The sequence below is a fragment of the Aureococcus anophagefferens genome (genome assembly GCF_000186865.1).
Source record: "Aureococcus anophagefferens unplaced genomic scaffold AURANscaffold_9, whole genome shotgun sequence".
Lineage (NCBI taxonomy): Eukaryota > Pelagophyceae > Pelagomonadales > Pelagomonadaceae > Aureococcus > Aureococcus anophagefferens.
In genome coordinates, this window is record NW_008705569.1 from 615,904 (window position 1) to 632,607 (window position 16,704).

At 71.1% G+C, this 16,704-nt stretch overlaps 4 protein-coding genes across 4 annotated transcripts; 1 reads left to right on the forward strand and 3 right to left on the reverse strand.

Moving 5' to 3' along the window:
* Positions 1-3,717: 3,717 nt before the first annotated feature.
* ARS21 (hypothetical protein) lies at positions 3,718-4,488 on the reverse strand (the record flags this gene model as incomplete). The annotated part of the gene is made up of 2 exons (XM_009038853.1): positions 3,718-4,082; positions 4,133-4,488. Coding segments are annotated over 2 exons (705 nt in total), but the record flags the coding sequence as incomplete, so codon positions are not given.
* Positions 4,489-10,282: 5,794 nt separating this feature from the next.
* Positions 10,283-11,770, reverse strand: STS1 (hypothetical protein; the record flags this gene model as incomplete). Its single annotated transcript, XM_009038852.1, has 1 exon — positions 10,283-11,770. One exon carries the CDS (start codon positions 11,768-11,770, stop codon positions 10,283-10,285), a length of 1,488 nt encoding a protein of 495 aa, XP_009037100.1.
* Positions 11,771-13,282: 1,512 nt separating this feature from the next.
* AURANDRAFT_983 (hypothetical protein) lies at positions 13,283-15,219 on the reverse strand (the record flags this gene model as incomplete). The annotated part of the gene is made up of 3 exons (XM_009038601.1): positions 13,283-13,538; positions 13,718-14,038; positions 14,363-15,219. Coding segments are annotated over 3 exons (1,434 nt in total), but the record flags the coding sequence as incomplete, so codon positions are not given.
* Positions 15,220-15,855: 636 nt separating this feature from the next.
* Positions 15,856-16,374, forward strand: AURANDRAFT_26596 (hypothetical protein; the record flags this gene model as incomplete). The annotated part of the gene is made up of 1 exon (XM_009038682.1): positions 15,856-16,374. One exon carries the CDS (start codon positions 15,856-15,858, stop codon positions 16,372-16,374), a length of 519 nt encoding a protein of 172 aa, XP_009036930.1.
* Between the last annotated feature and the right edge of the window lie 330 nt (positions 16,375-16,704).

Genomic DNA, 16,704 nt, shown 5'->3' on the forward strand with positions numbered 1-16,704 from the left:
CCCGCGAGACGAAGGGAGGCGCGCGCAGGGGCCCGCGCGATTTGTAGCGGACGCGATCCATGGAACCGACAGCGGCATCATCCACCTCGTCGCCCACGGAGACAAAGAGAGAGGAGACGTTTATGGCGGTTCGTGCCTCGGGGTCAGCACCCTCTCCTTCGCCTCGGAAGCGGCTCCTACGCCTGCGCCTCGTTCTTCTTCTCCGACTACTCCTCAAGATTCCCACGACTCGTTCTTCTTCTCCGACTGCTGCGGCGACTCCCCTTCCCACGCCTCCTCCTGCTTCCCCCGAGTTTGACGGAGCCGGCGGACGAACGGCGAACTCGCTCCTCTTCGTCGCCACTTTGCTCGCCCACTCCGCGCTCTAGGAAACGTTGCCAGTATCAATCCCTTTTAAAAAAAATCACGCGAACGGGTTCGTGCTCTTCTCGCCGCCGGCGACGGCGCCCGCCGCGACGGTCGCGGGCGGCGGCGCGTAGGCCGGCGGCGCGTTGGGGTCCGCGTAGGCCGGCGGCGCGTTGGGGTCGGCGTAGGCCGGCGGCGCGGGCGGCGCGTTGGGGTCCGCGTAGGCCGGCGGCGGCGTCGCGGCGACGACGGGCGGCGGCGCGACGGGCTGCGCGCTCACGGGCTGGGCGAAGGCCGCCCGCTGGCCCTCGCGCGACGCGAAGAGGTTGAGCTTGTACTCGTCGTGGAACCGCGCCTTGATGCGCTGGACCGCGCTGGACGTGCCGTACTCCTTGAACGCGGAGAAGTCGCCGTCGCGCGTCTCGATGAACAGCACGGACGCGAACCAGAGGCTGAGGCCGCCCCAGACGCGCTCGGCCTGGTTGAGCGTGTCGAACTTCTCCGCCGTCCACGTGCCGTGGTTGTCGCTGACGACGCAGCACCGGGGCACGAAGCGCGGCGGCTGCGGCGCCGGGACGTACGCCGGCGCCGCGGCGAGCGGCACGACGACGTCGAACTCCGCGCCCGGCGCGACGCCGCCGGGGATGGGCACGAAGAAGGGCGCGCCGTCGACGGCGACCTCGACGACCATGCCGGGCGCCATGCCCGCGGGGCACACGAGGCGCACGGTGCGGCCCTGGGGGCCCGAGTGGACGACGACGACGCGGCGGCCGTAGACGCCGTGGACGCGCGCGGGCCGCCGCCGCGACACGGCGACGCCGACGCCGACGCCGACGGCCGCGCCGGCGACGACGGCGGCGCCGAGGCCCACGCGCGGCGGCGGCGGCCGGAAGGGGCCGGGCGGCGGCCGGAAGGCGCCGGGCGGCGGCCGGCGCGCGCCGGGCGGCGGGGGGCGGCGCGGCGGCATGTCCCGCGCTTCCGGTGCGGGGATCTGTCGAGGACCAAAGGCTGCGCTTCGAAGGACGTGGACGAGGCGCGCCGACGAGGCGACGCTGCCCGAGAGCAATCCCCGCCATTTCCAAAGATCAAGAAGTCCTCAACGTGGCGATTTGGGCTGGTGATGCCGTAGAGCTAGGCACGATGGCCAGCACTTCGTCGGCCACCAAGGCGCTGGCCAGCACTTCGTCGGCCACCAAGGCGCCGTTCGAGCGCTGCGGGTCCCTGGACGCGCTCGACGACGACGCCGCGACGACGGCGCTCGCGCGCGTGCCCTTCCTCGGCCACGGCGCGGTGCGATGCGTCTGCCGGCGGCTGCGGCGCCTCGTGGACTCGCCGGGCTTCCGGCGCGAGCGGCGGGCCTGGGGCGTCGAGCGCGCGCTCGTCTTCGCCGGCGGGCGCCTGAACCACGACGACGCGCGCAAGTCGACGCTCGCCTGGGGCGCCGTCGCGCGCGGCGCGTGGCGGTCCGCCGCGGCGATGCCCGAGGGCCGCGCGGCGGCGGCCGTCGCCGCCGTCGGCGGCGACGTCGTCGTCGCCGGGGGCCTGGCGCGCGGCGACCCCGGGAGCCGCCGCGCCGAGGCCATCACCGCGGAGGTCCTGGCCTACGCCGTCGCGGACGACGCGTGGCGCCGGCTCGCGCCGCTGCCCGAGCGGCGCTTCTCCGCGGCGGGCGCGGCCCTGTGTGCGAATCAAATCTTCAACTCGACTTCAATGTGAGCGTATGCGACAGGTTCGACACAATCACTTCCGCTGTGCTTCGAGAACTCGATGAGAGCAATCGATGCGTCCAAAAATCAGCCGAATCGACTTCGATTTGACCGAGCTAGAGAATTTCCAAGTTTGGTCGGGACGTCCCAAACCAGTGGTTGATTTGCACACAGGCGCGGCCGTCGGCGACGCGTTCTTCGTCGTCGGGGGCTCCTGCGACGGCGTCTCCGTGACGGGCCGCGTCGACGTTTATGACGTGGCCGCAAACACGTGGGCGCGCGCGGCGCCGCTGCCCGTGGCGGCGATGACCGCGGCGTGCGGCGTCGTCGGCGAGACCGTCGTCGTCGCCGGCGGCTGCCGCGACACGGACGTCGCGCTCGACGCGTGCCAGATCTTCGACGTGGCCGCGGGGACGTGGCGCCTGGGCCCGCCCATGCCCCAGGCCGTCGACGACGCCGCGCACTGCGTCTACGGGGGCGAGCTCTTCGTCGTCGGCGGCGTCGACGCGCGCGGCGGCCGCCTCGCGACGGTGTTTCGCTTCGACGGCGCGCGCTGGCGCCGCGGGCCGGACCTGCCCCACGCCGTCGCCGGCGCGTCCGCGGCGGTCCACGGCGGCGCGATCCTGCTGTTCCACGCCGCGCGGCCTGGCGACGCCGCCGGCGGCCACCTCGCCTTCGCCGGCGGCGCCTGGGAGGCCCGGGGCGACCTCGGGCTGCCGGGCCCCGCGCGCCAGCTCGCGCTGCCCATCGTCTGCGCGGACGTGCTGCTCGGCTAGTTATGTTTTGTGTGAGCCGCACCAGCCGGGCGCGTAGACCGCCGGAGTCTCGCAGGACCGCGCCGGGTGCGCGTCGCAGTCGCCGGAGAAGTTCGCCGGGTTGGGCGTCGGGCCGGTCCCGCCCCAGCAGGGCACCGCCGCGGCGCCGTACGCCTCGAGCTTCGCGAGCAGCGCGGCGGCGTCGCCGGGCCGCCGCGCCGCGAGGTCCGCCGCCTCGCGCGGGTCCGCGGTGACGTTGTAGAGGAGCGTCTGCTTGTGTTTCTCGAGGAGGACGAGCTTCAGGTCGCCGACGCGCAGCGCGCCGCGGAAGCCGGCGGTCGGCTTCGAGCTCGTGTCGAAGTTGTGGAGGAGCTCCGAGCGCACGTCGTCGCCGCGCGCGACGGCGGGCCAGAGGTCGACGCCGTCCAAGGACGCGTCCGCGGAGGAGGCCCCGCCCGCGAGCTTGACGAGCGTCGGCCACCAGTCGACGGCCGCGACGACGTTGCGCCGCGCGGCGCCCCGCGGCACGCCGGCGCCGAAGACGAAGGCCGGCACGCGCACGCCGCCCTCCCAGAGCTCGTGCTTCTGGCCGCGGAGCGGCAGGTTGCCCGCGAAGCCCCGCGCGTCGTGGGGCGACCCGTTGTCGGACGCGACGACGACGACGCCGCCGAGCCCCGCCGCGGCCCACGCGTCCGTGACGTTCCCGACGGCGGCGTCGACGAGCGCGACCATGCCCAGGAAGGTCCGGCGCGTCGCGTTGAGGCCCGCGTGCTCGAATTTCGCCGTGTAGGCCTCGGGCGCCTCCAGGAGCTTCGTCGGCTTGTCGGGGCTCGACACGGACCGCTCGCCGTCCGCGGTGCCGTCGGACTCGTGGACCATGTGGAACGCGAGATAGACGAAGAGCGGCCGCGCGTCGTCGCGTGCCGTTAGCTTGGCGACGGCGTCTCTGGCGAGGAGCTCGCACGTGTGCGTGCCCGGCTCGTCGACGACCTACCGCGCGCGTCGTTTCGTCGTCACCTCTCGAAAACCGTCGCGGACGCGGGACGCCGTCGACGACCGCCTCGTCGCGGTGCCAGTCGAGGCCCACCCTCGGCTTCTCCGTGCCCGTTTTCCCCACGGTGTGGTTCCACGCGTTCACGCAGGCGTCGTAGTGACCGTAGTGATAGTCGAAGCCGCGGCTCGTCGGCAGAAAGGCCGCCTCGTCGAAGCCGAGGTGCCACTTGCCGAACATCCAGGTCTCGTAGTCGAGCCGCGACAGCGCGTCGGCGATCGTCACCTACGGGGCATTCATCGTTGCTGTCATCGTCCGTAGGTTGACACGCCTACCTCGCCGAGCGGCAGGCCCGTGCCCTGCGACGCGCCGTAGCAGCCGTGCTGGATGCCGACGCGGATCTGGTAGCGGCCCGTCATGATCTGGGCGCGCGACGGCGAGCAGATGGGGGCCGTGTAGTAGCTCTCGAGCTTGACGCCGGACGCGGCGAGGCGGTCGAGCGTCGGCGTACTGGTCCAGCCCTCGTTCGGCCGCCCGCCGTTGTGGTAGCCGGCGTCGTTCCACCCGAAGTCGTCCAGCAAAATGAAGAGCAGGTTCGGCGGCGGCGCGCCCCAGGCGGGCAACAGCAGGAGCGCCCCCAAGGCCAGCAATCCACGTCGCGTTCGGGCATGGTCCATGGCCAAGCTCTTTTCAGAAGGGCTCGGCCGACTTCAACAACGCCCAGGGGCAGCAGCATGGACAAAGGTTGTGGCGCCCGACGCACCTCGAAGCTCCCGAAGAAGGCGGCGCCGCCCGCGCGCGGCGCACCGGCGCGCGGCGAGCGCGGCAGCGCGAGAAAAAGTGGCGCGCCCAGGAAATCCGAGGAAAAGAAGGCCGCCCCGAAGACCCTGGCGGAGCGGACGACGCAGCAGGAGGGCTTCGCGATGATCCAGCCGCTCGAAGAGAAGCGCGCGCGCATCCTCAAGGCGCAGGCCGCCTCGGACAAGGCGGAGGAGAAGCGCGCGGCGGAGGCGAAGGTCGCGAAATACTCGACGCCCGGAGGCGGCGCCCGGCTCGGCGGCGCCGGCGACGAGGCCGCGTCCCGGAAGGCGCAGGCGGCGACGCAGCGCCGGAGCCTCCACAAGCTGCGGCGCCCCGACGCGCCGCAGGCGCCCGCGCTCGCCGGCGCGGCCCTCGGCGGCGCCGCGCCGGCGAGCCGGGACGCGCTCCGCGCGGCGCGGCTCGCGGCGCTCGAGCCGCCGGCGGCCCGGCTCCCGAGCATCACCGGCGGCCGCGGCGCGCCCGCGGCCGTCTTCGCGCCGCCGCCGGCGTAGTAACATCGTATTTAGGCTCGGGGGGCGGGGGGCGGGGGGGGCGCGGCGCGCGGCGGCGCGCGCGGCCGGCCGCCCGGGCGCCGCCGGCGACGACCTCATGCGTCGGCGACCACGGCGGCGGGCGACGAGTACCACTTGAGGAACTCGTCGTGGTCGATGACGCCGTCCCTGATGCCGTTGGACACGCCCGTGTCGATGTCGGCGACGGTGACGGCCTTGAGGCCGAGCGCGGAGATGAGGTTGCCGAGCTCCTCGCCGTCGATGGTGCCCGACTTGTCCTTGTCGAACTGGTTGAAGAGGTTGTAGACGCCGTCCTTCTCCTCCTTCGTCCAGTCGTCGAGGGGCTTGTCCCGGGGCGGGTGCGTCGCGAAGAGCGCGCCGTGCTTCTTGAAGCAGGCGTCGGCCTCGATCTCGTTGCAGTTCATGTACCAGCGGAAGAAGACCTTCACCTGCGACGCGCGGCGCCGCGTGAGACGCCGCGCGCGCGCGCGCGCGCGGGCCGCGCGCCGTGATCCGGCCGCCGTGGTTCTTGATGAGCTGCTTGAGCTCCTTGAGGCGCATGGAGTCGACCTCGGCGACCTCCGCCGTGACGTGCTCCTCCCGGCAGATCTCCTTGAGGTCCGAGCCGCCGAGGACCGCCGCGAGGTTCGACAGCTCCGTCGCGTCGATCTCGCCCGTCTTGTCCTGCGTGGAAACCAAATCTTCAACCCGACTTAAATGTGCGCGTATGCGAACGTGTTGACGCAATCTCTTCGGCGGTGCCTCGAGAACTCGAGAAGAGGAATCGATTCGTCCAAAAATCGGCCGAATCGACTTCGATTTGACCGAGATAGAGAGGTTTGAAGTTCGGTCAGGACCCCCTGAACCAGTGGTTGGTTTCCACACTGGTCTTGTCCTTGTCGAAGAGGGAGAAGAGGACGAGGATGCGCCGGATGTCCTCCTCGCTCTGCTCCGCCAGGGGCTTGTGCTCGCCGCTGGCGTACTCCCACTCGAAGAGCGCCGCGTAGCGCTTGAAGATCGCCGTCGCCTCCTCGTGCGTCGACTGCGTGTACCTACGACGGTTCGAACGACTTCAACGTGCGCGCATGCGAAGGAAATGGACGCGCGCGTCTCGCGCCGCGTCAAAGGCGCGACGAGAGCAGGCGGCCCGTCCAAACATCAGCCGAAACGACGTCGATTCGACCGCGGCTCGAGACCGCGTTCCGCGCGGCGCGCGTACCACTGGAAGAACTCGCGCTTGTCCATCTTGCCGTCGTCGTTCCAGTCCAGGCTCTTGAAGTTCTCCATGTGTCGCCCCTGCGTCTTCATGAAGGCCTCGAGCTCGCCGCGCTCGATCATGTCGGAGCGGTCGTGGTCGATCTGGGCGAAGATCTTCAGCATGCCGACGACCTCCTGCTCCGTCCAGTCCTGGAGCTTCACCTGGCCCGAGTTCAGCTCCTCCTGCCGCGCGGCGGACGCCGTGCTGCCCCCGGACCCCATGGCGCACGACGAGAAGCCAGAGCCAACGCTGCCTCACTCGCAGGTTACAAAAGCATCTCCTTGATGATGAAACTGTTGTCGTTCAAGTGTTGAAACTCTTTAAAACTCTTTTTTGCGCCGGGGCCGCGGGAAGCCGCGCTGGCGCAGGGAGCCGCCGACGGCGCCGCCGAAGAGGACGACGACGACGCCCGCGTGGAGCATCCACCGGTCCTCGCCGTGGTCGTAGGTCACGCGCCGCACCGCGGCGTCGTCGTCGTCGTCGCCCTCCTTGGCGCGGGCGGGCGCGGCCCGCGAACGGCCGTCGTCGTCGTCGTCGCGCGGCCGGTAGGCCTCGACGCGCGGCCGCGCGGCGCCCCGGAGGAGCGCGGTCGGCGGTGTGTCGCCGTCGACGCCGCACCACGCGTCGGCGCACTCGGGCTCGTAGAGCCCCGTGCCGACGAGCCGCAAGGGCGTGAACGCTCCGTCGGACGGCGCCGGCGCGCGCCCCCAGTCCGGCGGCACGGCGTAGGCGGCGTCGGCGCCGCTCAGCCCCCAGTCGCGGGGCACGTAGTGGATGAAGATCGACGAGTACCAGTCGCCGACGAAGGGCCGCGGCCGTCCGTGGAGGCACTTGGCGGATTCGTAGAACAACATCTCGCCCTTCTCTAGGACGACCTCCGCGGTCCGGCCGTCGAAGCCCTCGATGACGAGGGGCCAGGGTCGCGCGGCGTCGTCGTGGTCCACGTGCAGGATCGCCGACACGACGTGGTCCTCGATCTTGTCGATGTGCATCTTGAGCGACGCGCCCCCCCGGTACGCGCGGAGGCCGTAGGCGATCGCGGGCCGGAGCGGCACGCCGGCCCAGGCCTCGAAGGCCGGGAGCAGCTCCTCCAGGATGGCCTCCGTCGTGCCGGGCCGCAGCGCGACGAACTTGGGCCGCTCGCTGCCCGCGATGACGTCGATGGGCCGCCCGGGCGTGTCCTCGAGCGGCGCGGCGGCGAGGCCCGCGCGGAGCTGGGCCCGCAGGTCGTCGACGATGGCCGCGGGTGCCGCCGCGACCTCGTAGCCGACGGCCGTGAAGTTCTTCACGACGAGGCCGCTCGCGGCGACCGTCGTCCAGCCGTCCCAGCGCTCCTGGGAGCTCTCGAGCGCGTAGAGCTGCGCCGCGCGCCGGTCCATGACGCGCTTCCAGCCGGGCGTCGCCGGCGTCCACCGGGGAGGGCTCGCGTAGCCGCGGCGCGTCCACTCCGCGACGCGCTCCGTCTCGCCCATGGGCGCCGCCGGCCCGATAGCAGCGCACCAGATCAGCACGCGGAGCATCGTCGTGATCGTGCGGCCGGGCAGCCTTTGGGAAAAAGCCGGCTTGAACTTTTCAAGGCTGCCCCAAACGCGCGCGATGGGGCGCAGCGCCATGCGCCGCGCGCTCGCCGCATTCGCGTTGCTCCGCAGTGCGGCGGCCCAGGTGGGCACGGTGCGGCTCCAGGGCGAGGACTTTGACGTCTACGAGACGGCGCGCGCCATCCACAACGTGCCCGCGGGCCTCGCCGACGAGGTCGAGATCGTCGCCAACGGCCGGCGGAGCCGGCTCGTCTTCGACGCGCGCGTGCCGGACCTGGTGAGCGAGGCGCGGGAGCTCGCGGCGAAGGTCGGCATCAACATGGGCGCGGGCTGCGTCGACGCGGCCGGCGACGACGACTGCGCCGCGCAGGCGCTCCTCGGACGGATGCGCGAGGCCGTGGACCGGCGGCGCCTGCGCTACGGCGCGGCGCTGGATCTGGCCCAGCTGCGCCTGGCGGCGAGCCGGCGCGGCCACATGTATTTGCTCAAGGCGAACGACAACTTCGTGGCGCCCAGGGCAGGACAAGAGAGCGAAATTCCCAACTTCAAAGGCTCCTCTCTCGGCCGTTTTCCACTCGTTTCGGCTGATTTTTGGACGAGCGATCATCTCTTGGAACGATCTCGAAGCGTGGATGCTTTTTCCGGAACGCGCGCGCGCGGAACACTCACGTTGAAGCGACGTTGAATCACGCTTGTCCTGCCCAGGTGGCGCCGGCGATGGACCGGTTCCGGACGTTCGAGGAGCCGGCGATCGCGCTCATGCTCGCGCTCGTGCGCCCGGGCGAGGACGTCGTCGACGCGGGCGCGAACATCGGCACGCACCTCCTGCCGCTGGCCGTCAAGGCCGCGGGCCGCTGCGCGGGCGGCGGCCGCGGCGACGACGCGCCGCGCGGCGCCGTCTTCGCGTTCGAGCCCCAGCCGCTGCTCCACGCCGTGCTCCACGCGCAGCTGGCGCTGCTCGGCGACGGCTGCGTCGCCGCCGCCGTGACGGCGCTCAGGGCCGCCGCGGGCGACGGCGATCTCGCCGTCGCGACGGTGCCCATCCTGTCGGACGAGACGCAGAACCACGCGCAGATGTCCCTCGTCGACGGGTCGGCCCACGGGCGGCCGGACGGCGCGCGCTACCGCAACGTCTCCGCGCCCGTGCGGTCCATCGACGGCGTGCTCGAGGAGTACGGCCGCGTCCTCGGCGCGTCGCCGGCGGCGCGCGGCCGCCGGCCCGTCCGCTGCCCCGCGCTGATCAAGGTCGACGTCGAGGGCATGGAGGACGCGGCGCTCAACGGCGCGAAGAAGACGCTGCGGCGCTGCCCGCCGCCCGCGCTCTACGTCGAGAACAACAACCACCCGGACGCGGGGCTCGCGAGGCGCCACTGCCCGCCGGAGCTCGGCTACGTCGCCTTCCATCACGCCTTCGGCTACGCGGACCGCTTCGGCGACGCGCGGGCCTTCGACGACGCGCTCTTCAAGGAGAGCCTCAAGGACCTCACGTCGCGGAACCTGCTCTGCATCGCCCGGTGGCAGGCCGACCGCTTCTACGACGTCCCGGGCCACGTGAGCCTCGAGCTCGCTTCGGGCTACGAATCCATCGCCGCGGACATGTTCGAGCCCGAGTTCCTCGAGCTGCTCGCGCGGTCGGACCCGTAACTTGACGGTCGTGGTTGGAGTCGATTATGGAGCTGCTGGCGCATCGGAGTCGTAAGTTGAAGACAAACGTGAGCTCAACCCCGGGCGCGGCACGATTGCGCTCCGATAGCTCGGCGCCGCAGCTCGTCGTCGGCACGCGCGCGTCCAGTTCTCGATCGAGCACCGCCGCAGACCGTCGTCGGCACGCGCGCGTCGTTGCACCGCGACGTCGGCGAGCTTTTCGCTGCAGTTGAGCGTCGCGTGGCGCCGCAGAACTACGAGTGCGAACGAACACACGCCATGCGCTCCGCGCTCGCCCTGCTGCTCGTCGCCGGTTGCGACGCGCTCACGCTGCCCTCGCAGCCGCAGCTGACGCTCGAGGCTGCGACGGCAATCCTCCGGGCATCGCAGGCCGCCGCGCGCGAGAGCAACTGGCCCGTGAGCATCTGCGTCTGCGACGCCGGCGGCGCGCCCGTCGCGCTGAGCCGCGACGACGGCGCGTTCGCCGCGTCCGCGGCCGTGGCCATGGGCAAGGCGTCGACCGCCGCGCAGTTCCGGAAACCGACGGACGCGCTCGAGGCGTCGGCGAACGGCGGGCGCGCGGCGCTGCTCACGGCGGGCCACGTGCTCATGGGCGGCGGCGTGCCCCTCGTCGTCGACGGCTGCACCGTCGGCGGCGTCGGCGTGAGCGGCGTCTTGCCGGACCAGGACGCGGCCGTCGCGGCCGCGGGCGCGGCGGCGCTCTAAGGAAGTTTACTTCGCCTTCGGCGGGATGATGCTCTCGGCGCCGCCCATGTAGGGCCGGAGCGCGCGCGGGACGGTGACGGAGCCGTCCGGGTTCTGGTGGTTCTCGAGGACGGCGACGAGCGCGCGGCCGACGGCGAGGCCGCTGCCGTTCATCGTGTAGGGGAAGAGCGGCTTCGGCTTGCCCTTCTTCTTCTTGCCGCCGTCGTTGTCGTCCTTCGCCGGCTTCGGGCGGAAGCGGAGGCCCATGCGGCGCGCCTGGTAGTCGCCCATGAGCGAGCAGCTCGAGATCTCGCGGTACTCCTGCGGGCCCGGGAGCCAGACCTCGAGGTCGTAGCAGCGCCGCGCGGAGAAGCCGATGTCGCCCGCGCAGAGGGACACCTTCCGGTACGGCAGGTCGAGCATCTGGAGGCACTTCTCCGCGTCGGCGACGAGCGCCTCGTGCTCCGCGACGCCGTCGTCCGGCGCGACGATCTTCACGAGCTCGACCTTGGCGAACTGGTGCTGGCGCACGAGGCCCCGCGTGTCCCGTCCGTAGGAGCCCGCCTCCGCGCGGAAGCAGTGGGTCAGCGCCGCGACGCGGATGGGCAGGTCCGATTCTTCGAGGATGTCGCCGGCGACGAGATTCGTCAGGGGCACCTCGGCCGTCGGGATGAGGAACGCGTCCTCGCCGCGGACCTTGTGGTTGTCGAGCTTGAAGAGGTCGTCCTCGAATTTCGGGAGCTGGCCCGTGCCCTCGAGCGCGGACCGCGCGACGATGACGGGGCTCGACACCTCCTCGTAGCCGCCGCCGTCCGTGTGCATGTCGAGGAAGAAGGCGCCGAGCGCGCGCTCGAGCCGCGCGACGCCGCCGCGGAGCACCGCGAAGCGCGCGCCCGAGACCTTGGACGCGGCCTCGGCGTCGAAGCCGCCGAGGCCCGCGGCGAGGTCGTCGTGCCAGAGGTAGTCGCCCTCGTCGCCGAGCTTGCGCGAGTCGGTCCCCCACTCGGCGACGACGACGTTTTCCGTTTCGCCCGCGCCGTCCGGCGTCGCGTCGTCGAGCAGATTTGGCAGCGCCGCGAAGAGCGCGTTGGCCTCCTCTTCCAGCGCCGCCATGGTCGCCTCGGCGCCCTCGGCGACGTCGGCGCTCGCGGCGACCTCGGCCTTGAGGGCCGCGACGTCGGCCTCGGCCGCGCCGGTTTTCATCGCCTTGCCGATGTCGCCCGACAGCGCCTTCCGCGTCGACAGCGCGGCGTCGCGCTCGCGCTGCGCCGCCGCGCGCTGCTCCGTGAGCGCGACCATGCGATCCACGGAGGCGACCGTCTCCTCCGACCCCTGGCGCGCGCGCACGTGCGCCTTGACCGTGTCCGCGTGGTCCTTGAGCGTGCGCAGCTCCAGGGACACGCCCGCGGCCGACGGCCGCGTCGAGACGGCGTCGGCGACGGCGGAGAAGCGCGCACTCGACGCGCGACCGCGGCGCGCGAGGCCGGACCACGCGCGGGCGGAGGCCGCGAGCATGGCGAGCGTGACAACACGCATCGGCTAGCTCTGCGTCACCTCGCTTGCCGGCGGCAACGTCTCGTCAACGAAGTGCTTGAAGTTCAATCAGCGCTGAAAACGATGCGCGCGGACCAGTCGTGATGACGACAACGGCCGGCTTTCGCACAACGCCCCGAATAGAAAGAAAAGCACCGACGCGACCGAATTTACGCGACGCGCGCGCCTACCTCGTGAAGACGAACCAGGCCGTCGTGCCCTTCATGACGCGGAGGTCGTCGTCGATGTACTCGACGGCGAGGGAGTTCATGACGCGCATGGCCTTCCAGCCGCGCGTGACGCGCTGGCCGTCGACGGACACGGGCCCGTACTTGACGGAGCGGCCGACGGCGTCCAGATAGACCTGGTCCTTGCGCGCGAGCGCGTCGAAGCGGCGCTTGAGCCCCCAGTCCGCCTGGACGTTGACGTCCAGCGGCGCGGCCGCCTGGCCCGGCAGCGCGACCTTGGGCAGCACGACCTCGACGTACGTCGCGGTGTTCGCGCCCTCGCCGTACTCGACGGACTGCGTCAGCCCCTCGAACTCCGCGCCGCCGGGCAGCGTGCCCGCGACGCCCGTGAAGCCCTTGTTGAAGGCGAAGCTCGGGCTCGACGTGAAGCGCAGCGTCCACGGCCGGCCGCAGAGCATGTCGACGAGCTCGCCGTCGGTCCGCGCGGTCTCGTCCCGCAGGGCCGCGACGGCCTCGATCTTGCCCACGAGCGACGTGTCGTAGGTCTCGCCCGACTCCTCGTCGGGGTAGGCGCAGCGCGCCGGGAGCGCCTCCACGAGCGCCTCGCGCGGGCTCAGCTGCTTCTTCGGCGGCTCCGGCGCCTTCGGCGTCGCCGCGGCCGCGGGCGCCGCGGCCGCGGGCGCCGGCGCCGCGGGCTTCTCCGCGCCCTTGCCGCGCGGGTAGGCCGGCACGACGACGGCCTCCTCCTCCTCGTCGTCGTCGTCCTCGAAGAGGTCGTCGATGTCGAGGCAGAGGCGGACGAAGCCGTCGACGTCGAGCGTCGCCGCCGCGTCCGCGTGCGCCGCGCCCAGGGCCTCGACCTCGGCGGGCTCCAGGTCCCCGTCGGCGACGAGCTCCGCGATCGCCGGCGCGCCGGAGCACGCGGCGACGGCCACGCGGCCGCCGTCGGCGAGCTGGGCGTACTGCGCCTCGAGGACGTCGCGCGGCGCGAGGGCACAAGCCGTGGCGGGCACGCGCACGCTTCGCGGCGCCGGCCGCAGGGCGACGGCGATGGCGGCGCAGAGCAGCGCTGCCGGGAACCGCATGGCTCGGCGCGTCGGCGCGGTGCAAGCAAGACTCGATCGAGCTGGCCCGGCAAAAGCGTCGCGCTTGAGGCCGGCATCATGAAGTGCATCATGGCTGCAACCAGAGTCTTCCGGTCGTCTTCGTCGTCGACGTGCTCCAGAAGCCCCCAAGAAAGAAGGACGAAAAGGCGCGCGGTAACGAGAGGGGCCCCTCACGCGTAGTTGCGGAAGAGCTCCTGGGCGATGAAGAGGAAGTAGAGGCCGAACATGGTGAAGCCGAGGCCCTTGGACATCTTCCAGCCGGACGCGGCGATGGAGATGATCACCGCGGCGACCATGGCGAGGAGGATGGCGACGCTCAGCGCGTTGCCGTTCGCGTGGCCGCCGACGGGCACCGGGCAGCCGTGGACGAGCGTGAACGCGAGCCAGGGGAGCGGGAGGCCGACGGCGACGTCGAAGATGTTGGAGCCTGGGCAGCAAAAGGGTGATTCAACGTCGCTTCAACGTGAGTGTTCCGCGCGCGCGCGTTCCGGAAAAAGCATCCACGCTTCGAGACCGTTCCGAGAGATGATCGCTCGTCCAAAAATCAGCCGAAACGAGTGGAAAACGGCCGAGATCGGAGCCTTTGAAATTGGGAATTTCGCTCTCTTTTGCTGCCCTGGTTGGAGCCGATGGACGAGGACACGGCCATGTCGCCCTTGCCCTGCTTCGCGACGGCGACGCTCGAGAGGAGGTCGGGCACGGACGTGCCCGCCGCGAGGAAGGTCAGCCCCATGATGAAAATCGGAATGCCCGTGAAGCAGCCGATGGACACGATGCACTCGACCATGCCGAAGCTGTACGCGCCGATCCACGCGATGGAGCAGACGAAGCTGAGGTAGCAGTAGTGCTCGTTGCCGATGACGCGGCAGTCCGGCACCGTCAGCGCCAGGGACCCGTTTAAAGGGAGGAGCAGGACCGTCGCGAGCGCGTCGCCGGGCGACGCGGTCGTCAAATCCCTGAGCGACGCGGCCACCGCGGCCCGCATGCCCGTCGCCGCCTCCTGGACCTCGTCGGCCTCCTGCTTCTGGGCGACCCAGAAGGGCGTGCCCTCGTACCAGCGCTGGAACTCGTCGTAGGACGCCTGCTCCTTGCCCGCGAGCACCGCCACGAAGTCGTCGACGGCGCCGTCGACGCGGTCGGCCAACAGCGCGTTCGCCGCCGTCAGGGAGCGCACGACCTCGCGCACCTCGGCGACGTCGACGGCCCCGGACTTGTCGAGGTCGAACTGGTCGAAGGCTTTTTTGGTCTCCGCGCGGAGCCGGCTCTCGGACGAGATGTACCACAGCGTGAACTCCTTGAAGTCGATGGTGTTCGAGTGGTCGATGTCCAATTCCTTGCGCAACGCTTCGAGCTCTGTCTCATCATAAGACGTCGCGTCGCCCAGCAGGCCCAGGATCTTGCGGAACTCGCCCGCGTCGAGGCTCCCGTTGCGGTCCGCGTCCAACGAGTCGAACGTCGCTCTCACGTCGCCCTTGATGCGCGCGACGACGGCGATGCCCGCGTTCATCTTGAGGTCCGCGTGCGTGAGGTTCCCGAGGAAGCCCGCGGAGAAGGTCGTGTGCTCCTCCTTGGCCTCGCCGTCCGACGGATCCGCGGCCGCGTCGCCCGGGCTCACCTTGTAGCGCTCCTCCTTCGCGAGCTTCCGCTTCACCCACGACTCGAGCTTCGCGTTCTGCGACATGAGGAAGACGTAGCCGAAGTACAACGAGAACTGGATGCCCGCCTCGGCGCCCGTGATGAGGCCCGTCGACGTCGTCGTGAAAAACGACGCGAGCGTCCCGAGCGTGAGGATGTAGTAGCAGCAGTCGCGGGCCAGGGGCCACCACGTGAGCTTCAAAGGCCCCAGCTCCTTGGGCGTCGCCAGGGCGCACATGCCGATGACGAAGAGCACGTTGAAGACCGCGGAGCCGACGATGGTCCCGAGGCCGACCGTCGACCCCTGGAACGTGCCGATGAAGGACGTCGCGAGCTCCGGCGCCGAGCCGCCGGCGGCCATCAGCGTCGCGCCGGACACGTCGTCGCTCAGGCCCCAGTCCTCGGCGATCTGCTCGAGCGAGGGAACGAACAATTCGTCGCAGACGATCGCGATGCCCACGAAGAGGTAGATGACGCAGACGACGGACACGGCGAAGATGCCAAACGTGGTCCGCGCCGCGTTGCAGCCGCCGCCCCCGCGCTTCTTCTCCTTCTCCCCGTCGCTGTAGCCCCGGCCCCGGACCTTGTTGGCGTTCGGGTGCACCTTCTCGTAGACGGACTTGCAGATGGACTTCTTCGCGCCGAGCCGCCGGCGCGCCGGCGTGTGTGTGAGCGCGGACCGCAGGGCGTCGACGGCGCCGGGGCCGTGGGCGTAGGTGACGCCGACGGCGCAGAGGGCGAGCACCGCCGACGCCTTCCAGAAGACCTTGCGCTTCTGGCGGTGGCGCCGCCGCCGGGGGACCGGGGGCTGCCCCCGGCTCAGCGCGCGCGCCGTCTCGACGGGCGACGGGTCCAACCCGGAGGCGTCGCCGCCCCCGGAGCTGCCCGAACACCGGGCCTCGACGTCCGTGATCTCCATCTGGGATGAACGCGTAGGAGAGTGCGCTGATCTCGGGGTTATTGCACTGCAATGTTGTCCTTCAGCGCTGGCGAGCTGTGGCAAGAGCTCTCTAGTGCGAGTCGTCTATCGAGCGCGCGCCGCCGCCGCCGTCGCAGCCGTCTATCGAGCGCGCGCGCGCCGCCGCCGCCGTCGCAGCCGTCTATCGACCGCGGTCGCAGCGCTGTCCGCGGCGCGACCATGAGCAACCCTTTGGTGTATTTCGACATGACCATCGGCGGCCTCGCCGCGGGCCGCATCGAGATGACGCTGCGCGCCGACGTCGTGCCCAAGACGGCGGAGAACTTCCGGTGCCTCTGCACGGGCGAGAAGGGCAACGCGCCGTCGGGCAAGTCGCTCCACTTCAAGGGCTCGTCGTTCCACCGCGTCATCACGGGCTTCATGTGCCAGGGCGGCGACTTCACGCGCGGCAACGGCACGGGCGGCGAGTCGATCTACGGCGCCAAGTTCGCCGACGAGAACTTCCAGCTCAAGCACACGGGGCCGGGCACGCTGTCCATGGCCAACGCCGGCCCGGGCACGAACGGCTCCCAGTTCTTCCTCTGCATCGTCGCCACGCCCTGGCTCGACGGCAAGCACGTCGTCTTCGGCTCCGTGACCAAGGGCATGGACGTCGTCCGCGCCATCGAGGCCGTCGGCTCGCAGCAGGGCAAGACGTCCAAGACGGTCCTCATCAACGACTGCGGCCAGATCGCGTAACACGTTAGTCGTCCGCGGCGGCGCGCGCGCTAGGTCCGCCGTGGCGAAGATCCCCCGCCGCGGCGACGCGCCGACGTTCGCGTTCCTCAACCTCGGGCTCCTCGCCTACGTCGGCGGCGGCGAGGCGTTAAGCCAGCTCCAGGTCGGCGACTTCCGCGTCGGCGCCTACACGGGGAGCGCCGCCTACCTCCTCTGGTGCTCCGTCTACATCGCCAAGCAGGTCGCGACGCGGAACCGCGTCCTCGTCACCTTCGACTGGATCAAGACGGCCATCTTCGGGCGGGACATCACGCGGCTCTAAGTTGCGAACCTCCTTACCGCCACCGTCGC